Source organism: Herpailurus yagouaroundi, unplaced genomic scaffold (genome assembly GCF_014898765.1).
Source record: "Herpailurus yagouaroundi ecotype Mexico unplaced genomic scaffold, PumYag 67005, whole genome shotgun sequence".
NCBI lineage: Eukaryota > Metazoa > Chordata > Mammalia > Carnivora > Felidae > Herpailurus > Herpailurus yagouaroundi.
Genome location: NW_024419868.1, coordinates 466,291 through 489,944, shown reverse-complemented (window position 1 = coordinate 489,944; position 23,654 = coordinate 466,291). Strand labels below are relative to the sequence as shown.

The following is a 23,654-nucleotide window of genomic DNA, read 5'->3' as shown; positions in this document are numbered from 1 at the left end:
AATATTTTTATATTGATCTTATATCCTGTGACTTTGCTGAACTCATTTATTAGTTCTTTCTTTGCATTTTTCAAAAGTTGTGGTAAAATACACATAACACAAAAGTTACCATCTTAAGCATGTGTAAGCATACAGTTTGGTAGTATTAAATACATTCAAATTGTTGTATAACCATCACCATCGTTCATCCCCATAACTCTTTTCATCTCGTAAAACTGAAATGCTATACCTGGTAAACAATAACTCCCTCATTATCCACCCCCTACCCCTGGCAGCTACCATTTTATTTTTTGTCTTTATGATTTTGACTACCTAAGTACCTCATACAGTGGAATCATACAATATTTATATTTTTGTGACTGGCTTATTTCACTTAGGATAATGTCCTCAAGGTTCACCTGTGTGGTAGCATATTCCAAGATATCCTTCTTTTTGAAGGTTGAGTAATATTTCATTGTATGTATATATCATAATTTGCATATCCATTCATCAGGTGATGGACACTTGGGTTGCTTCCACCTTTGAGCATTGTGAATAATGCTATGAACATGGGGGAGCAGGGAGGTCCCTGCTTTAAATTCTTTTGGGTATATACCCAGAAGTGAAATTGCTGTATCATATGGCATTTATATTTTTATTTTGTTGAGGAACTGTCATATTGTTTTCCAAAGTGGCTATACCATTTTATATTCCTACAAACAATGCACAAGGATTCCAATTTCTCCACATCCTTGGCAATACCTGTTATTTTCTGGATTTTTTTTGACAGTAACTATCCTAATGGGCATGGGTTAGTATCTCATTGTAGTTTTGCTTTACATTTCCCAAATGATTAGTGATGTTGAGCATCTTTTCATGTACTTATTTGCCATTTGTACACCTCTGGGGAAAAAAATGTCTATTCAAATCCTTTGACCATTTTGGAATCAAGTTGTTTTTCTCCTGTTGAGTTTTAGAACTTTTCTTTTTTTTAAAAAAAAATTTTTTTTTCCAACGTTTATTTATTTTTGGGACAGAGAGAGACAGAGCATGAACGGGGGAGGGGCAGAGAGAGAGGGAGACACAGAATCGGAAACAGCCTCCAGGCTCTGAGCCATCAGCCCAGAGCCTGACGCGGGGCTCGAACCCACGGACCGCGAGATCGTGACCTGGCTGAAGTCGGATGCTTAACCGACTGCGCCACCCAGGCGCCCCTGGAACTTTTCTATATAGTCTGGATGTTAATCACTTATCAGATACATGATTTGCAAATATTTTTTTCCATTCTGTGGGTTGCCTTTTTACTATGTAAACAGTGTATTTTGACACATACATTTAAAAATTTTTCATGAAGTCCAATTTATTTATTTTTTTCTTTTGTTTTATCTTTGGTGTCCTACCCATGAAATCCTTGCCAAATCCAATGTTGTGAAGCTTTTGTCCTATTTTCTTCTAAGAGTTTCATTGTTTTGGGTCTTATGTTTAGGTTCTTGATCCACTTTGAGTTAATTCGTGTATGTGGTGTTAGGTGAGTGTCCAACTTCAGTCTTTTGCTTGTGGATATCCAGTTTTCCTGGCATCATTTATTGAAAAGTCTGTCCTGTCCTCATTGAATGATCTTGGCACCCTTGTCAAAAATCATTTGACCATATATATGTGAGAATTTATTTCTAGGTTCTCTATTCTATTCCATTGGTCTATACATCTATCTTTATGCCAATACCATAATGTTTTGATTACTGTAGTTTTGTAGCAAGTTTTTAAATTAGGAAGTGTGAGTCCTTCAGTTTTTTCTTTTTCAAGATTGTTTTGGCTATTTGGGGTCCTTGGAGATTCCATATGAATTTTAGGATGGGTTTTTCTATTTCTGCCAAAAATGTCATTGGGATTTTGGAAGGGATTGCATTTAATCTATAGATAATTTTGGGTAGTATCGACATTTTAACTATATTAAGTCTTCCCATCCATGTACACGAGATGTGCTTCCATTTATTTATGTCTTCTTCAATTTCTTTAGCAACACTTTGTATTCATTGTACAAGTCTTTCACCAACCTGTTGAAGTTAATCCCTAAGTATTTTCTTCTTTTTGATGTTATTATAAATGGAATTGGTTTTGTAATTTCCTTTTCAGACTGTTCAATGTTCATGTAATAGAAAAGCAACTGTGACGCCTGGGTGGCTCAGCCAGTTAAGTGTCCGACTTTGGCTCAGGTCATGATCTCATGGTCCAGTGCTGACAGTTCTGAGCCTGGAGCCTGCTTTGGATTCTGTGTCTCCCTCTCTCTCTGCCCCTTTCCTGCTCACACTCTATCTCTCTCTCTCACTCTCCAAAATAAATAAACATTTTAAAAAAAGGAAAAGCAACTGATTTTTGTGTGTTGACTTTGTATCCCTGATACTTTGAATTCATTTATTAGTTCGAATAGCAATTTTGTGGAGTGTTTAGGCCTTTATACATACAAGATCATATATTGTATATCCTTGTTATCTTCTGTATAGTTGTATCCTCTTTTGAAAGTAGAGTATTGGGGCGCCTGGGTGGCACAGTCGGTTAAGCGTCCGACTTCAGCCAGGTCACGATCTCACGGTCCGTGAGTTCGAGCCCCGCATCAGGCTCTGGGCTGATGGCTCGGAGCCTGGAGCCTGTTTCCGATTCTGTGTCTCCCTCTCTCTCTGCCCCTCCCCCGTTCATGCTCTGTCTCTCTCTGTCCCAAAAATAAATTAAAAACGTTGAAAAAAAAATTAAAAAAAAAGAAAGTTGAGTATTGAAATCTCTTATTATTACTGTTGAATTGTCTGTTTTTCCCTTCATTTCTATTAATTCTCACTTCATATATTTTTGGGCCCTTTTGTTAAGTGCATATATTTATAATTGTCATAGCTCCCTGATGAACTGACCATTTTATGATTATAAAATGTTCTTCTTTTTCCAGTAACACTTTATTGTCTTAATATGTATTTTGTCTGGTGTTATTACAGCCACTCCAGCAATCTTATGGTTGTTGTTTGTATGTATATATTTTCCCATCCTTTTACTTTCCATCTATTTGTATGTTTGAATCTAAAGCTTGTTTCCTGTGGACAGCATATAGCTGGCTTTGTTTCTTATTTAATCTGATAATCTCTGTATTTTGATTGGATTTTAATCCAATTGGATTAATTCACTCAAACTTAATGTTATTAACTTAATGTTTAGATTTGTATTTGCCATTTTGCTTTGTATATGTCTCATGTGTTATTTGATACTTTATTCCTTCTTTATTGTCTTCTTTCTTTTAAGTGGATATTTTCTAGTGTAAAATTTTAATTTAATAATTTTTAAATTACATTTTTGAGTTCTTTTCTCTAGGGCTTCTAATATACATCTTAACAGTATCTGCTTCAGACATACAATAACTTCATTCCAGTATAATTATCAAAACTTTAATCTTATAATCTAGGTCCATTCCCTCCCCTCTTTTTTTGTGGTATTATTGCTCTACATGTTACATCTATACAAACTCAAGAATACACTGTCATAATTATTGCTTTATATAATCTTATTTCTTTTAAAAGAGTTGAAAGAAGAGGGGTATCTGGGTGGCTCAGTTGGTTAAGCATCCGACTTCAGCTCAGGTCATGATCTCACAGTTTGTGGGTTTGAGTCCCAAGTCCAGCTCTGCACTAACAGCTCAGAGCCTGGAGCCTGCTTCAGGATCTGTGTCTCCCTCTCTCTCTGCCCCTCCCCCACTGTGTTTACTCTCTCTCAAAAATAAACACTAAAAATAAATAAATAAATAAATAAATAAATAAATAAATAAAGGTAAATAAAAGCATTGAAAGAAGAAAGGAGTACATATTTATAGTTTTGCCGTATTAACCTAATTATTTCTAGTTCTCTTGTGGATTTACCATCTGGTGTCATTTTTTACTCCAATGCATCTTTGTTTCCATACACTTTCTTTTTGCTGATATCGTCAAATATATTTCTGTTATAGGCTCAACAATACAATTATATACATATTGTTTGATGCAATTACTTTAAGATTATTTACTTTGAGAGACAGAGAAAGAGCAAGCTGGGGAGGGGCAGAGAGAGGGAGAGAGAGAACCCTAAACAGGCTCTGCATTGTCAGTGCAGAGCCCAATATGGGGCTCGAACTCACAAATCACGAGATCATGATCTGAGTGTAAATCCAGAGTTGGACGCTTAACCAACTGATCCATCCAGGTGCCCCTGATGCAATTACTTATTTTTTAAATGTTTATTTATTTTTGAGAGAGAGACAGAGTGTGAGTTGGGGAGGGGCAGAAAGAGAGAGGGAGACACAGAATCTGAAGCAGGCTCTGAGCTGTCAGCACAGAGCCTGATGTGGGGCTCAAACTCATGAGCTGTGAGATCATGACCTGAGCCGAAGTTGGATGCTTAACTGACTGAGCCACCCAAGTGCCCCTACTTTTTAAATAAGAGGGAAAAAAAAGAACAATGAAATTATTCTGTCTTTTGTATTTACCTACATAATTATCTTCATCAGTATTGTTTTTTTAAATATCTGAATACTGCCTGTTGTTATTTGCTTTCAGCCTGTAGACCTTCTTTTAGTATTTCCTATAAGGGAAGTCTGCTAGCAACACATTCTCTCAGTTTATTTTTGAATGTTTTTATTTCAGTTTCATGTTTGAAACATAGTTTTACTGGATATAAAGTTGACAGCTGAGAGTTTTATATTTAAGTACTTTGAATTATGTTGTCTCACTGCTTTCTGGTCTCCATTGTTTCTGACAATGGTTGTTTGTGGTTCCTTTGCCTGTGATTGGTCATTTTTTCCTTACAGTATTCAAGATGCTCTTGTTGTCTTTGATTTTCACCATTTTGATTATGATCTAGTGTGGTCCTTTTTTGGGTTCATATCAGATGTATAAAATAATGTTTTTGTCAAATTTGGAGAATTTTCAGCCATTTTTTTCAAATATTTTTATTCCCCCCTCCTACTAGTACTCCCATTATGTGAATGTTGGTGCATTTAATGGTGTTACTCATTTCTCTGAGGCTCTGTTCAGTTTGCTTCATTCTTTTATCTCTCTGTTCTTCAGACCACATAATCTGTATTAATCTGTTTTCAACTTGGCTGCTTCTTTCTTCTGCCAACTCAAGTGTACTGTTAATCCTCTTTAGTAAACTTTTCATTTTGGCTTATTTTACTTTTCAACTTCAGAATATCCATATGGTTCTTTTTGATACTTACTCTTTATTGATATTCTCTATCTGAGGTGACACTGTCATCATGTCTTGTTTTAATTCTTTTTTTTTAAACGTTTATTTATTATTGAGAGACAGTGTGAACGGGGCGGGGGCCGGGGGGGTGCACAGAGAGAGAGGGAGACACAGAATTGGAAGCAGGCTCCAGGCTCTGAGCTGTCAGCACAGAGCCTGATGTGGGGCTTGAACCCACAAACCGCAAGATCATTACCTGAGCCAAAGTCGGACGCTTAACCAGGCGCGTGATTGTTTTCATTCTTTATGCATGGTTTCACTTAGTTCTTTGAACATTTAAAAAAAATTTTTAATAAAATTTTTGTTGGAAATTGGATATTTTAGATAATAAATTGTAACAATGCTAGATACTGACCCTACCCTTCAGCCCAGGGTTTGATGTTTGCCTGGTTGTTCTCTTGTTTTTATTTTTTTAGTGACTTGATTGCATTAATTCTGTGAGTTCTATTTCTGAAATATGTAGGATGCAGCCTCTGATGTCTCTACTGAGAGTTTTCCCCTTGTTTTTCTTTTAGCTTGGCAACCTAGATGTTACTCCTGGGTCAGCTTAAGCCACTAATTGGTCAAAGGTTATGCTTAAGTCTTAGCCAGTTAGATTTTTACCTTTAACTGTTGAATATATGTGTGTGGAATAAGGTTGCTATCACAGTTCAGGAAATTTACACATTTTTGCCCCACATTCAGTGAGGGATAATTAGTTTGGAGGTTCCTTCTTAGGGTATTGCTGAGAAAGCATAGCTTTGGGTATTCACAATCTTCCAGTCTGGAATGATGAGTTTTATTTTAGTTTTAAATCTGGTTTCCTAGGAGTTGCCTCTGGGTCAGAGAAGCTTATTGTTCAGCTGATGCTTGGTCAGAGGTGGTATTTCTATTGCTTGTGCCAGTGAGGCATCTGTCCTGTATTGATGGTCTCTGGGTGGTTTGGGGAATGCTCTGAAGTCTGTCCCATGTCCTGTTCTGGTTTCTCCTGAGTGGGTGCCATCTAGGATATGCACACACCTTTCCTGATCTCCAGAGTTTACTGTAATCCTAGGAGGGTTCTTCTTGGCTTTCTCCAAGGGGAAAAAAACCCTCTTAGGGTTTCTTTCTCTTGTTTTCTCTATAAAACTTCTGGATGCCCTGGTGTTCTGCTCATATCATGGAACTACCAGCCTCCTCTAAACTACTCATCATCAAGATACCTATGTTCTTGACATGCTGTTAGGCATGGAATTTTCCATGCTCTGCTCCAAATAAAAACAGTCCCTTTGGGTAGGTGTGGAGCTCCTCATTCTTATGCCTAGATTCTTCTGGCTACCCTGAGTGGGGGGTTGGTGGGTGATCCTCTTTACCATGCCTACCTGGACATAGGGCTGGAGTTGATGAGAAATGGTAATATTATCTTTCCCAGGTGAAACCATAACCCAAGAAGAAGAGCTGGGAGGAGAAGGAGCCCTTTTCTTCTTGGCTATATATGCCTAAGGGTTAAATGATTAAAAAAAATAGTTTTCACAAGCTGTAATTTTGCTGGAAAGAGGGTTTGTCTACCTCCTTACTCTGTCCTTCTGGAAGTCCCACCATTTGTGTTCCTTTTTTATTTTTCCTTGAGATAAAATACACATAATATTTACCACTTTAATAATTTTTCAGTGTACATTTGCAGTGGCATTAAGCACATTAAGGACATTTACACCATTACCACCATCCATATGCATAACTTTTTATTCTTCCCAACTTGAAACTCATATCCACTAAACACGCCCTATTCCCCCAACTGCAGACCCCTGGAAATCACCATTTTACTTTCTATTTCTGAATCTGACTACTCTAAGTACCTCATATAAGTTGAATCACATCATATTTGTTTTTATTGACTGGTTTAGTTCACTTAAGTATAATGTCTTCAAGGTTCAGCCATGTTGTAGCATGTGTCAGAATTTCCTTCTTAAGGCTGAATAATATTCCATTTTATGTATATATGACATTTTATCAATGCATCCAACAGTGTAAATGGGTTGCTTCTACCTTTTGATTATTGTTAATCTTCTGACTCCTTTGTGATACATTGTTTTTCTCATGCTTCTTTCTTTTTTTTTAATTTTTTTTTTCAACATTTATTTATTTTTGGGACAGAGAGAGACAGAGCATGAATGGGGGAGGGGCAGAGAGAGAGGGAGACACAGAATCGGAAACAGGCTCCAGGCTCTGAGCCGTCAGCCCAGAGCCCGACGCGGGGCTCGAACTCATGGACCGCGAGATCGTGACCTGGCTGAAGTCGGACGCTTAACCGACTGCGCCACCCAGGCGCCCCTCTCATGCTTCTTTCAAGACTGTGTTTGTCTTTTATTTATTTTTTTTATTTTAAAAAAAAAATTTTTTTTTTTCAACGTTTATTTATTTTTGGGACAGAGAGAGACAGAGCACGAACGGGGGAGGGGCAGAGAGAGAGGGAGACACAGAATCAGAAACAGGCTCCAGGCTCCAGGCTCTGAGCCATCAGCCCAGAGCCTGACGCGGGGCTCGAACTCACGGACCGTGAGATCGTGACCTGGCTGACGTCGGACGCTTAACCGACTGCGCCACCCAGGCGCCCCGACTGTGTCTTTTAACAGTGTCTAAGTGTGGATCTTTTTTTTTTTTTTTTAATGTTTATTTATTTTTGAGACAGAGACAGAGACAGAGCATGAACGGGGTAGGGTCAGAGAGAGAGAGGGAGACACAGAATCTGAAGCAGGCTCCAGGCTCTGAGCTGTCAGCACAGAGCCCCACGCGGGGCTCGAACTCACGGACCGTGAGGTCATGACCTGAAGTCGGACGCTTAACCGACGGAGCCACCCAGGTGCCCCTAAGTGTGGATCATTGAGTTGACATTTGGAGTTTTTGAACTTGGATGTGTAGGTTTATGTTTTTCATCAAATTTGGGAGGTTTTCAATTCTTATTTCCTCACATATTTTTTTGACCATCCCCCTTTCTCTTGGGTCACCTATTAGGCATATGTTGCTATGTCTGATATCCTATAGGTCTCTTTTCATTTTTACATTCTGTTCTTCAGATTGGGTAATCTCTATTTATCTGCCTTCAAATTCACTGATCTTTTTCTTCTCTCAGTTCAAAACTGCTATTCAGCCCTTTCCTTCAAGTTAATTTTTCATTTCAACTATTGTATTTTTCAGTTCCAGAATATCTATTTGATTTCTTTTTGAATTTCTATCTCTTCATTGCTATTCTCAATTTGATAGTCACTGTTATCAAAATTTTTTATTTATTTAAATTCAATTTCAAGTTAGTTAACATACCGTGTAGTACTGGTTTCAGGAGTAGAACCCTTTAATTCTTTAAATATGGTTTTCTTTAGTTCTTTGAATGTATTTATTATAGGTGATTAAAAGTCCTTACTTACTATGTCCTACAGCCATATTCCCTTCAAGACCATTTCTATTGAGTGCTTTTTGCTTGTGTATTAGCCACACATTATTATTTCTTTGCAAATCTTACAATTTTTTTGGACAGTGGACAGTTTCAATAATATATTGTAGCAACTCTCTCCAAGAATTGTTGTTGCTGGTGCTTTGTTTGTTTAGTGACATGTCTAGACTAATTTTGGAGAGCCTGTCCCTCCTTCAGTGGGTGGCTTGATATCCCTGCTTAGATTTTTGTTTTTATTTTTAACTCTTTATTTCATTTTTAAGCCTAATTTCCTAGGCATCTCTCTTGGATCAGCATAGCTTATTGATCAGCCAACGATTAGTCAAAGGTTGTGCAGAAACATCTTGAGCCAATAAAGCTTCCATTTTTGCCAAAGGGATCTAAGTGTAGATTGCGGCATGCATTAAAATTTTAGGCAGTTATAAGTTGTGCTTTGATTTTTACCTTGTGCAAGTCTCATGTTCAGCCTAGGAGGCATATATAATTGGGACTTTCTCCCAGTTTCTTTTGAGTGTGTATATAGCCCTATGCATGTACATCTTAGATCTCCAGGAATATAAAGCAGTTTATCAAAGCCCTTTATGATTGTCTTGTTGCCCACATCTCCCAAATTTTTAGCATGGTGTATGGCAGTCACTGGAAACAGAGGTGCTGGCCTTCCCTGATATTGCTATTGTTTTTGATACTGCCCTGGACTTGAGGCTTCTTTATTTATTTTTCATTAAAAAAATTCCTTTCTTGTCTCAAGATCAGTTAAATCATTGCTTAGTTTTTATTCTATGTTTTATCTTTTTTCCTTTACATTTATCACTATAATAAATCCATCTGGAATTTAGTAGAGGCGAGGCCCTAACTTGATGTTTTCTCTCCAAATACCAATACAATTTTCTCAACAATTATTTAAAACTTCATCTATTCCTCATTGATTTGTGAAGCTTCCTTTACCATATTTTAAGTTATCATGTTAAGTTATCACGTGTCTAGGATCTTAATCAGTATTATCTGCTCTAAAACAATAACCTGTCAATTTTTATGCCAGTAACAATTCATTTTAGTGTAAGTTTATAAAACATTTTTCTTTGTTTGAGCCAAGATTGCTCTTGTTTTTCAATCCCAAGCTATTCTTATTCATTTGCTTTTCCGAATAAACTTCGGAATTATTCTGTCAAGCGAACAAAAACAAGTTCTTATCTGTCTTTACTCTTTACATATCAGGATGGCACTTGGTTAACTCCAATGCCCTATTAGAGCTGATAACAAACCCACTGCTTCCTAATAGAATTAAATTATTTCTCAGAAAAGATTCCTCAACGTTACACAAGGTCTAGAAGGATGACCTTGTCAAATTTCAGGTTCTATTTCTGTTCTATTTCTCAGCTAAACTGAGAAGTTTAGATTTTATGTTAATCTTTAAGATGATTTTCCTGCCATTTTGTCTTTTAAAGAGCATAGGAATCGGGAGTTGGAGAGACTTGGGTTCCAACTCTTGCACTACCCATTACTAGCTATGTAACCTTTGCACAAGTCATTTCTCTTTGAGCCTTTGTTCCCTCAACTATAAATGGAGGTAAATAATATTTAGTTTTTAGCACTATTATGAAGATTAGTAGCACTGAACAGAAAGGGCTGACTTAGCACACTGCCAGGTACATAACATGTAATATTATAGAACCTGTTCTTGATGATTTTATGAACACTGATTATTGCCTTGTGCTTTACTAATGATCTTATATGGGTTACTGATTTATATAGGGCAGTTTCCCCCTACACTAAATGGGTTCTTAGGTCTTTTTAAAAGTAATCTTTATATCTTTTCCCCTGCTTTTAGGCAGCTTTTAAGCTATTACTTTTCATTACTGTCATTGAGGCTGGTTCTAAGAATAGGTCCTACTCCTTGTCTCACGTCCCTTATAATTTGCCACTTCTGATCTGCCATACACTAGGAAATCAGATAGCCAAATTGTCAGAAATGTGTGTATATTAAGAATAAATAGGTTGAGCAGGAAGCTAGGGGGTTCTCTTCAGGGAAAGCATATGGAACCTTTTAGACCATTACAGCCTTGTCTTGTGATAGCTATTATAGCTATTCATAAGCCATTGTTATTTTCATGTCCCTGGAGGTGTTCCAAAAAAAACCTAGAGAATCAAATAAATGGAAAAATGAGCTAGTACTGTACTTCTGAGAATAAAAGTAAACAAAACATGTAATTCCAGAGTTAATATGGACAATGCAGGGCTGTGGCCCAAGAACATTTTAGAAGTTAGGAGGAATGAATCCTGTCATTATTCCTATTGGTAAGACTTACATTACCAATTTTAATCTCAAGGCAGTTAGAAAATTAACAAATATGAAGCATCTATTATGTGATAGGGCCTCCACATTTATTACCTCAATCCTCAAACAGCTTTGAGAAATAAGGATTATTATACCCATTTATGTTGAGGGAATGGATGTTCTAAAGGTTAAAGTGACTTATCCAAACTGAAAAGCTGCAGAGCCAGAATTCAAACTAAAGTCTGTCCAATTTCAAAGCTCAATGCTCTATAATCCTCTGATGCCTTGTAGAGACTGACTTCTCTGTACATAAATTTACTTCCTATATATCAGCAAATAAACAATCAGAAAGTGTAACTGAAAACAGAATTGTCATCCATAATCACAACAATATATATCAAGTACAGAACTTTAAAACACAGAAGACCTCTATGGAAACAAATTAACTCTACTAAGACATAAAGGAAGAGACCTAAATAAAGGGATGGGTAAACTATGATCTTTGGATGGGAACCCTTAACATGATAAAGATGTCAACTGTCCCCAAATTAATCTATAAATTGAATTTATTGACAAAAATATACACCAAAAAACCCAACCAGATAGTGTGGAAACTGGACTAATTCTAAATTACATGTATTAGAATAAAGATCACGTGATTCAGAAATAATTAGTACATGTCTGAAACAAGAAAGCACAGAGTAGAGATTTGTCCTATCTGATATTAAGGCAAATTAAAAACCTATCATAATTGAAACAATGTGATCCTGGCCAGAGTTCAAACAGACAATGGAAAAAAATGAGTTCAGGAATGGACTAATGCATATATAGAAACATGGTACACAAGAAAGGTGGTAATATACATCAGTGGGGAAAGAAAAGATCATTTAATAAATGGAGTTGGGAAAACTAGCTTATTATGTAAAGAAAATAAAATCAGATCCTTGCCTACAGCATATATAGAATAGATACCTACTATAATTAAAGACCTGACATGGAAGGCAACGTTATAAAACTATTAAAAATGTAGAAAAGTATTGGGGTGCCTGGGTGGCTCAGTTGGTTAACCATCTGACTTCAGCTCAGGTCTGATCTCACTGTTCGTGAGTTTGAGTTTTGCATTGGGCTCTGTGCTGACAGCTCAGAGCCTGGAGCCTGCCTTCAAATTCTGTGTCTCCCTCTCTCTCTGACCCTCCCCCACTCACACTCTGTGTCTCTTTCAAAAATAAACAAACATTAAAAAATGTAGAAAACTATCTTTATGACCCAGGGGTAGGGAAGAATTTATTAAATAAGATCCCAAAAGCATACACCACAAGGGTACAATTTGAAAAGTGTCTGACAAAACCAAAATTAAATATTTCTTGGTGAGGGATGAAGTACATGATATCTGCAATTTACTTGAAAATGCACTGAAAACGCTGGATAAATGGATGACTAGAGAAGGACAGATGGCCGGTTATATAGGATAAAGCAAGTTTAGTAAAATATTAATTATAGAATCTGAGTGGTGGGCTTATGAGTGTTCATCATACTATTCTTCCAACTGTTCTGTGTGTGTGAAGTTATAGCAATAAAAATATTGGTGAAAAGGAAATACTTTTGTTCAACAAAGACATTGTATATAGTTTTGAAAATCTGTGACTGGAAAATATATTTGATATACACACAGATATAGAAATGATATTTGCTATATATGTATATGTATACACACACACATTTGACAAGAAACTTCTGTAATTGGCAAGAAAAAGACAAGTAATCTAAAAGAAAATTTGCAAGGTAAATAAATAGGCACTTCAGAGAATGAGAAAACAAGTAGTTAATCTGTATAAAATAGAAGCTCACCTCATCTGTAGTCAAATAAATGCAAATTAAAATCAAAGATACTACTTGAAGCCCACTGGACTAGCAAAAGTTAAGAAGTTATATGATATCAGTACTGGCAATACTATGAAGAATAGAAGCCCTTATGTGTTGTTCACAGGACTAGATTAGTATGAATACGATCTAGAGCAACATGGCAATATTGGGTGAAAAACCTATATGCATATTTTATAGGATCCAGGAATTCTACTCCTGAGTATATACTTCAGATAAACTGGTACAGGAACATAAAGAAACAAAGACTTCTATGAAGAGATTTCCTGTAGCACTGTTTATAATACCCAAGAACTGGAAATCAATAAAGAAAATACTGTGACATTACTATATGAAGGAAAGTAATCCAGCAGTTATGAGGAATGAACCATGTAGGAGTATGGATGGATATCAAAAATAACACTGAGTAGAAAAAAGAGAAATAGAATGATATGTACAGCACAATATCTTTCATGTTGAAAAAAAAAGGAAAAAAAATCGGGGCACCTGGGTGGCTCAGTCGGTTAAGTGCCCAACTTTTGATTTCAGCTCAGGTTATGATCTCCTGGTTTGTGAGTTCGAGCACCGCATCGGGCTTTGCACTGACAACACGGAACCTCCCTGGGATTCTGTCTCCCTCTCTCTCTGCCCCTCCCCTGCTTGCTCTCTCTCTCTCTCTCTCTCAAAATAAATAAAAATAAAAAATAAACTTTTAACAAAAAGAAAAAATCTACATATACAAACAACACTATAGACTATGCATGGATACACATATGTCTAAATAAATACATGGCAAATGGCATGGAAGGACACACACCAAATACCCAAGAGTGGATGAATGTGGGAAGAGAAGAGACGTGAATAAGATCATGAATAAAGACTGAAGGAGACAAAAGCCAAATATAAAACCAAATATAAAAGTTCATGCAGGTCATGAATGAACTGATGATGACAGAGGATCATGAACTGAAGAAACTATCATGGCAATCAATTTCAGCGTTTCTGAATTCTAAGCTGAACTTCAAACGATAACCTCCCCATCCCCAAACACCATAAAAACACATGCTTAAAGAAAATGTGACAAAAGTAAAAGAGAACTAAACCGGTCACTTCCCTGTCCCATGGCTTACCGGAGTACGCAGCACATGAGCAGCAGATGGGTTGGGACATTAGCTGGATTGAGCATACTGGGGGTATCTGACTTCATACAGGCCAGGAAGGCCCGCATCCTTCTGTTCTTGTCCTCCACTGCTTTGCCGAGCCAGAGCTTCTTGAGATTTGGGCAAGTCCATTCCCGAAACGTCAGTGCAGACACCAGCTCGGGGGTTTGAGGTGACTTCCCTTTATAGGCAGACCACTCTTTGAGGATCACTGAAGGAACTAGAAAACAGAAATTGAGGAAAAACAGGCTCTAGAAAATTCCTGAGCATTTCTGTAAAATTTCTGGCCGCAAGTGACAGGATCTGTCCCATTTCAACATCTTTTTATTTTTTGTCATTAGAATTTTTATTGTTAGCAGTAGGAACAGTACTTAATAGATGTTTGATATGTGTTAGGTACTTTACATATGAATGTAAATGTCATTTACTTCTCAAAACTCAGAACTCTAATCCCGAGAGAGAAGTATTGTAATTACATTATCATAAAACACAGTGCTCTTTTTTCATTGAAAAAATAAAGGCTCAAAGTCACACAGTTAATTATGTTGAAACCCATTTAAGTAAATGTACTAGGCTAGGCAAGGAAAGAAGTCCAAGGAGGAATTACATAAATATCTGGCTTCATAACAGATTGTGGGATACTCTAAAGGACTTTAAAGAATTTCAAAAAAATTCTCAAAAAAATATCTTTTAGATTTTTGAAGGTTTAACAGACAAGGAAAACATGGCTTCTGTCTACTTCTAGTATACTTCAGGCTCTTAAGCTATGGCCTGTTTTACTGAAGACATCCAGCATTTACTCAATTACTCAAGCTAGAAACCTGGAAGTCATCCCAGAGTCCACACTATCCTTTACCTGCTTCACATCTGGATATTGCCAAGGTCCTGCTGATTCTATTACCTTATCATCCTTTTTTATCTGTCCCCTTGTCTTCATTACAACAAATAGTACAGAGGTTCAGATCTCATCATCTTTCACCTGACAACAATTCTGGAGACTTGTCCCTGCCTTCATTCTGTCTAGTCTACCTCATACGCATGCTCCACCACCATGAGAGTGCTCTTCTTAAAAAACTTTTTAATTTGAAATATAGATTCACAGGGAGTTGCAAAGATAGTAGAGAGAGGTCCTATGTACCCTTTACCCAGTTTCCCCCAAAGATTGTATCTAAAACAATTATAATATCAAAGCTAAGAAGCTGACACTGGTATAATTGTGTGGATAGTTCTAGGTCACATGTAGTTTTGTGCAACCACCACTGCAATCAAGATGCAGAAGTATTCAGGGCGCCTGAGTGGCTCAGTAGGTTAAGATACAGAACTATTCAATTACCACAAAGATCTCCCTTATGCTATCCCTTTTATGGTCACACCCAACACCCTCCAGCACCATCTCTAATCCCTGGCAACTACTAATCTGTTCTCCATCCCTACAATTTTGTCAATTTGAGAATGTTAAATAAATGGACTCCTATAGTATGCAACCTTTTGAGATTGGCATTTGCACTTGGCATAATGCTTTTGGGATCCATCCATGTTGTTGCATGTATCAATACGTTTTTTGTTTTTTGTTTTTTTACCAAGTAGTATTTCATGGTATGGATGTACCACAGTTTCACCATTCACCTTTTGAAGGACATCTGGGTTCTTCCAGTTTGTGGCTATTATGAATGAAGCTGCTATGAATATTTGTGTATAAGTTCCTGCATGAAAATAAATCTTCCTTTCTCTGAGATAAATGCCCAAAAGTATAAGTGCTAGGTTGCATTGTAAGTCTATTTTAAGTTTTGAAAGGAAATGGCCAAATTACTTTCTAGAGTGGTGGTACCATCTTATATTCCTACCAACAGTTTATGGGTGATCCAGTTTCTCCACATCCAATCCAAATGAATAAAATTATTAATTTTAGCCATTGTGATAAGTATGTAGTTATATATAATTGTGGCTTTAATTTGCAATTCTTTTTTAAAAAATTTTATTAGTGTTTATTTATTTTTGAGAGAGACAGAGACAGAGACAGAGACAGAGACAGAACGTGAGTGGGGGAAGGGCAGACAGAAAGAGAGAGAGGGAGATGCAGAATCCGAAGCAGGCTCCAGGCTCTGAGCTGTCAGCAGCATAGATCCCAACGTGGGACTTGAACCCACAAGCCGTGAGATCATAACCTGAGCCAAAGTCAGATGCTTAAACCACGGAGCCACCCAGGCACCCCCTTAATTTGTAAATCTTTAATGGCTAATGATGTTGAACATCCTTTCATGTCTTTATTTGCCATGTATATCTTCTTCAGTGAAATGTCAGCATTCTTTTGCTGATCTTCTAATTGGACAATTTTCATAATGCTCAATTGGGCAGTTTTCATAATGCTCAGTTTTGAGAGTTCTTTGTATATTTTAGATAGTAGTCTAGATATGTGGTATTTGTTCACCTACTGATGTCCAATTGATCTAGTACCATTTGTTAAAAAGACTATCCTTCCTCTAATGAAGTACTTCTGCAGCTTTGTAAAAAATCAGTTGGCTGTACTTGTATGGGACTATTTCTGGGTTCCCTATTCTGTTCCACTAATCTATGTGTCTATACCACTACCAACACCACACAGTCTTAATTATTGTAGCTACATGGTAAGTTTTGTAATCAAGGTAGAGTGATTCCTCCCAACTTATTTCTTTTCAAAAAATGTTTTAGATATTCTAATTCCTAAGTCTTTCCATATAAATGTTAAGCATCCGACTCTTGATGTCGGCTCAGGTCATGATCTCACAGTTTGTAGGTTTGAACCCCACACTGGGCTCTGTGTGGATAGTGTTGAGCCTGCTTGGGATTCTCTCTCTCTCCCTCTGTCTGCCTCTCCCCTGCTTGCACTGTCCCTCTCTCAAAATAAATAAACTTAAAAAAATAATCTTCTATATATCTACAGAGAATCCTGCTGGGATTTGGATAGGAATTGTGTTAAACCTGTATATCAATTTGGAGAGAATTGACATTTTACTATGTTGATGTTGATGTTGATATTTACTATGTTGAATCTCCAATTCAAGGAGATCTATGTCTCTCCATTTATGTAGGTCTTCACCAATTTCGTTCATCAGCATTTTATAATTTTCAGCATACAGATCTTGAACATCTTTTGTTAAATTTATACCTAAGTACTCCATTTGTTGGAGGAGTTATAAATGGTATTGTATTTATTTCAGTGCCCCATATTCATTGTTAGTGTATAGAAATAGAATTCATTTTAGTATGTTTATTGTATATCCTACAACCTTGATGAATTCACTCATTAGTTCTAGCAGTTTTGTTGTCAATTGGGATTTTCTACATAAGCTATGTCATCTACAATTAGGGACAGTTTTATTTTTTCCTTTCTGATCTGTATGCCTTCTATTTCGTTTTCTTGCCTTCTTGTACTGGCTAGAACTTCCAGTACTATGCAGAAGAGCTGCAGTAGGGCATAACTAGACTTGCTCCTAATTTTAGGAGAAAAACATTTAGTCTTTCACCATTAAGTGTAATGTTGGCTGAAGGGTTTTTGTAGATGTTTTTTTTATCAAGTTATAGGCATTCACCTCTACTCCTAGTTTTTTGGGGAGTTTTTTTTTCATGAATGGTTGTTGAATTTTGTTAAATATTTTTCTGCATCCATTGAGATGACCATATTATTTTTCTTCTTTATCCTGTTTGTATGGTGGATTACATAGACTGATTTTTCAAATATTGAACTAGTTTTGCAAAATAGAACATACCCTACCAAATTACTATGGTGTGTAATTCTTTTTATATATTGCTGAATTCTACTGACTAATACCTTGTTAAGAACTTTTACATCTATATTGACAAAGGATATTGATGTGAAGTATTATTTTTATGTACTGTCTTTATCTGATTGTAGTATCATGGTAATACTGGCTTTGTAGAATGATTTGGGAAGTGTTCTCTCCTATTTTCTGAAAAAGATGGTGTAGAATTGATGGTAATTCTTTTTAATTTAATTTAAATATTTATTGTCCACAATAAGTGCCTGATTGTGCAAAGCACTGCTGGAAATAAAAAGATTTATGAGACAGTCTCTATCTACTCTTTTTTAAAAAAATTAATTATCGAGGGGTGCCTGGATGGCTCAGTTGGTACAGCATCCAACTCTTGATATTGGGGTCATGAGTTCAAGCCCCATGTTGGCTGTAGAAATTACATTAACAAAATTAGGGGTGCCTGGGTGGCTCAATAGGTTGAGAGTCTGACTTCGGCTCAGGTCATGATCTCACAGTTTATGAGTTCAAGCCTGTCGTTGGGCTCTGCACTGACAGCTCACAGCCTGGAGCTTGCTTCAGATTCTGTTTCCCTCTCTCTGCCCTTCCCATGCTCATGCTCTGTCTGTCTGTCTCTCTCTCTCAAAAATAAATAAAAATTAAAAAATAATATAAAATTTTATTATTGAAATATAATTGACATACAATGTTCTATTAGTTTCAAGTATACAACATAGTGATTTGACAGTTAAGTATTTGTTAAAAATATGGTAGAATTCTCTAGTGAAACTAATTCAGTCAGATTTCTTTTTGGGGAAATTTTAAATTAAATTTTATTAATATTTACAGGGCTACTCAAATTATCTATTTCATATCAGGTGTGTTTTGGTAGTTTGTAATTTTGAGAATTGATCCATTTTGTTTAAGTTGTCAAATTTATGTGTAGAGTTGTTTACAGTATTCCCATATAATCCTTTTGATGTCTGTAGGCACTGTGGTGTTATCTCCTGCCTCATTCTTGATATTAGTAATTTGTGTATTCTCTATTTTCCTTATTGTGGTCTTGCTAGAATTTCATCAATTTCATTGTTTTTTTCAAAGAATCAAGTTTTTGTTTCACTGATTTTTCTGTTATTTTTCTGTTTCCAATTCCACTGACCTTTCTTTGCTCTTTATTATTTCTTCATTTTAGTTTGCTGTAGGTTTAGCTTTCTCCTCTTCTTGTTTCTTGAGGTGAAAATTCAGAGGACAGATTAGAAATTTATCCCTTTTTCTAATTTGAGCATTTAGGACTATAAATTTCCTTTTCAGAAATTTAGCTCCATACCACAGATTTTAATATGCTGTATTTTTTTTTAAATTTTTTTTTCAACATTTATTTATTTTTGGGACAGAGACAGACAGAGCATGAACGGGGGAGGGGCAGAGAGAGAGGGAGACACAGAATCGGAAACAGGCTCCAGGCTCTGAGCCATCAGCCCAGAGCCTGACGCGGGGCTCGAACTCACGGACCGGACCGCGAGATCGTGACCTGGCTGAAGTCGGACGCTTAACCGACTGCGCCACCCAGGCGCCCCTATGCTGTATTTTTATTTTCATTTAGTTCCATGTATTTCCTTCTTTCCCTTAAGACTGGCTATTTGGGAGCACCTGGGTGGCTCAGTTGGTTAAGCGTCCGACTTCAGTTCAGGTCATGGCCTCACGGTTTGTGAGTTCGAGCCCTGCATTGGGCTTTCCTTGGAGCCTGGAGCCTGCTTCGGATTCTGTGTCTCCCTCTCTCTCTGCCCCTCCCCCGCTTGTGTGCGCCTCCCCCGCTCACTCTCTCTCTCTCTCTCTCTCTCTCTCTCTCAAGAATAAATAAAACACTAAAAAGAGATTTTAAAAAAAGTTTTGCTATTTGACCCAAGGTTTGGATAAAAGTGCTTTGTTATCTTCCAAGTATTTCTAGATTTTCCAGTTATCTTTCTGTTGTTGATTTCTAATTTGATTTCATAGTGGTCTGAGAATATACCCTGTATAGTTTTAATTCTTTTAAATTTATTCAGGTTTGTTTTATGGCCCAGGATATGATCCATCTTGGTATATATTCTGTGGGCATGGAAAAGAACATGCATTTTGTTCTTGCTGCATGTTATATTAAGAATCAATTGATGGTTGTTGAGTTTTATATTACTGATGATTTTCTGTCTAGTTGTTCTATTCATTATTGAAAGGGGAGTTGAAGTCTCTAATTATAATTGGGGATTTGCCTTTTTTTCATTTAAGTTTTCTCAGTTGTTGCATCACATATTTTGTGGCTCTGTTTGGTGATACACATTTAGGATTGCTAGTCTTCTTGGTATATTGACCCTCTTACCAGTATATCATGTGCCTCTCTTTCCCTGGCAATTTGCTTTGCTCTGAAGTCCATTTTATGTGGTATTAATACGGCCCTTCCTGATTTCTTTTCATTAATGGTTTCATGATATATAATTTTCCATCCTTCTACTTTCAACATACCTCTATCATTTATATTTGAAGTGAATTTTTTTGTAGACAACATATAATTAGGTAATGATTTTTATCCAATGTGTCAATGTCTGTATTTTAATTTGTGTAATTAGAACACTTAAATTTAATGTAATTATTGATATGTTAGAGCTTAAGTCTATCATTTGTTTTGTTTGTTCTCTCCATTTTCCTATCTCTGCTTTCTTTTTCTCCCTTTTCTATAGGTTACATGTCCTTATTTTAGAATTTTGATTTACTGGTTCAAGTGAAGTATAAAAACCTGACCTGTTATGTCCCTTTAACCTTCCCCACTTACAATTGTCTTAAATATTTTCTCTACAGACATTGAGAATCACATTAAGCAGTGATAGTCTTGCTTTAACTGTGAAAACTCAAGAAAAGCAAAGACGACTGTATTTATCTACATTTTTGTTCTTTCCATTGTATTTCCTTCCTGATGTTACAAGAATCCTTCTATTTCTGTCTATTTTATTTATTTATTTTTTTAAATTTTTTTTCAACGTTTTTTATTTATTTTTGGGACAGAGAGAGACAGAGCATGAACGGAGGAGGGGCAGAGAGAGAGGGAGACACAGAATCCGAAACAGGCTCCAGGCTCTGAGCCATCAGCCCAGAGCCTGACGCGGGGCTTGAACTCACGGACTGCGAGATCGTGACCTGGCTGAAGTCGGACGCTTAACCGACTGCGCCACCCAGGCGCCCCTCTAACTGTCTATTTTAATTCCAGTTACTTAACATACAGTGTTATTTTAGTTTCAGGTGTACAATATAATGATTCAACACTTCCATACATCACCCTGTGCTCATCACAAGTGCACTCTTTAATTTCCATCCCCATCTCCCCAACTTCCTCCCCTCTGGTAATCATGAGTTTATTTATCCCCTGTAGTGAAAAGTCTGTTTCTTGCTTGGACTATGTCTCTCTTTCAATTTTTTCCCTTGTTTGTTTTGTTCTTTAAATTCCACATGAGTGAAACCATATGGTATTTGTCGTTCTCTGACTTATTTTGCTTAGCATTATACTCTCTAGCTTCATTGGTATCATTGCAAATGGCAATATTTCATTACTTTTTAGGGCTGAATAATATTCCAATATATAATCCAATGCAATATTAAACACACACACACACACACACACACACACACACACACACACGCAAACATACATACCACATCTTCATCCATTCACTGATTGTTGGACACTTGGGCTGCTTCCATAAAATGGCTATAATAAATAATGCTGCTATAAACAAAAGGGTACATGTATCCCTTTGAATTAGTGTTTCTGTATCATTTGGGTAAATGTCCATTAATGAGATTGCTGGATTGTAAAGGAGTTCTAGTCTTAAATTTCTGAGGAACCTCCTCCACATTGCCTGCCACAGTGGCTGCATGAGTTTGCATTCCCATCAATGGTGCAAGAGGGTTCATCTTTCTCCACATTCTTGACAATACCTATTGTTTCCTGTGTTGTTGATTTTGGCCATTCTGACAGGTGTGAAGTAACATCTCATTGTAATTTTGATTTGCATTCCCCTGATGAGCATCTTTTCATGTGTCTATTGGCCATGTGGATGTCTTCTTTGGAGAAATGTCTGTTCATGTCTTCTGCCCATTTAATAACTGGGTTATTTGTTTTTTGGGTATTGAGTTTTGTAAGTTCTTCATATACTTTAGATACTAGCCCTTTATGAAATATATCATTTGCAAATATCTTCTCCCATTCTGGAGGTTGCCTTTTAGTTTTCTTGATTGTTTCCTTTGCTGTGCAGAAGCTTTTTATGTAGATGTAATCCTAATAGTTTTTGTTTTTGTTTCCCTTGCCTCAGGTGACATATCTAGAAAAAAGTTGCTATTACTAGTGTGAAAGAAGTTACTGCATGTGTACTCTTCTAAGATTTTTATGATTTTGGGTCTCACATTTAGGTCTTTAATCTATTTCGAACTTATTTTTGTGTATAAGTAAGTGGTCCAGTTTCATTCTTTTGAATGGTGCTGCCCAATTTTCCCAATAGCATTTGTTGAAGAGACTTTTTCCACTGTATATTGTTTCTGCTTTGGTGAAGATTAATTGACCATATAATTGTGGGTTTATTTCTGAATTTTGTATTCTATTCCATTGATCTATGTGTCTATTTTTGTGTCAGTACTATGCTTTTTGATTTACTACAGCTTTGTAATATAACTTGAAGTTTGGAATTGTGATGCCTCCAGCTTTGCTTTTCTTATTGAAGGTTGCTTTGGCTATTCAGGGTCTTTGGTGGTTCCATACAGATTTTAGGATTGTTTATTCTAGCTATGTGAAAAATGCTGTTGGTATTTTGATAGGGATTGCATTAAATGTGTAGATTGCTTTAGGTAGTAAAGACATTTTAACAATATTTGTTCCTCTAATCCAGGAGCATGGAATGTCTTTCCATTTCTGTATGACATTTTCAATTTCTTTCATCAGTATTTTATAGTTTTCAGAGGACAGTTCTTTCACCTCTTTGGTTAGGCTTATTCCTAACCAAATCTTATTATTTTGGGTACAATTGTAAATAAGATTATTTTCTTAATTTCTCTTTTTGCTGCTTCATTATTGGTGTATAGAAATGCAACATATTTCTGTACATTGATTTTGATTCCTGTGATTTTACTAAAGGTGGAGCCTTTAGGATTTTCTATATATAGTATCACATCCTCTGCAAACAGTGAGAGTTTTACATCTTCCTTACTGATGTGGATTATTTTTATTTCTTTTTGTTGTCTGATTGCTGTGGCTAGACCATCCAGTACTATGTTGAATAAAAGTGGTAAGAGTGGACATCCTTTGTCTTGTTGCTGACCTTAGAGGAAAAGCTCTTAGTTCTTCCCCATTAAGGATGATGTTAACTGTAGGTTTTTCATAGATGGCCTTTATCATGTTCAGGTATGTTTTCTCTAACTCTATTTTGTTGAGGGTTTTTATCATAAATGGATCCTGTACCCTGTCAAATGCTTTCTCTGCATCTATTGAAATGATCATATCGTTATCCTTTTAATGATGTATCACATTGATTGATTTGTGAATATTAAACCACTCCTTGCAACACAGATTTAAATCCCATTGATCATGGTGAATGATTTCTTTGAATGTGTTGTTGGATTTGGTATGCTAGTATTTGTTGAGGATTTTTATGTCTATATTCATAAGAGATATTGGCCTGTAGTTCTCTTTTCTAGTGGTGTCTTTAACTGGTTTTGGTATCAGGGTAATACTGGGCTCATAGAATGTATTTGAAGGTTTCCTATTCTATTTTCTGGAATAGTTCAAGAAGTATAGGCATTAACTATTCTATCTTTTTCTTTCTTTCTTTCTTTCTTTCTTTCTTTCTTTCTTTCTTTCTTTCTTTCTTTCTTTCGAGAGTGAGCACATGAGTGGGGCAGGGGCAAGGGGAGAGGAAGAGGGAGAATCCCAGCACAGAGCCCAATGTGGG

General features: G+C 36.5%; 1 protein-coding gene across 1 annotated transcript in view; it reads right to left on the bottom strand.

The window, feature by feature from the left end:
* Positions 1–23,654, bottom strand: part of FAM120C (family with sequence similarity 120 member C) — a 111,805-nt gene that overhangs the window by 26,146 nt on the left and 62,005 nt on the right. Inside the window, exon 10 of the mRNA XM_040466914.1 lies at positions 13,907–14,156. Coding sequence (XP_040322848.1) covers positions 13,907–14,156 — 250 coding nt within the window. The remainder of the gene's footprint in view (positions 1–13,906; positions 14,157–23,654) is intronic.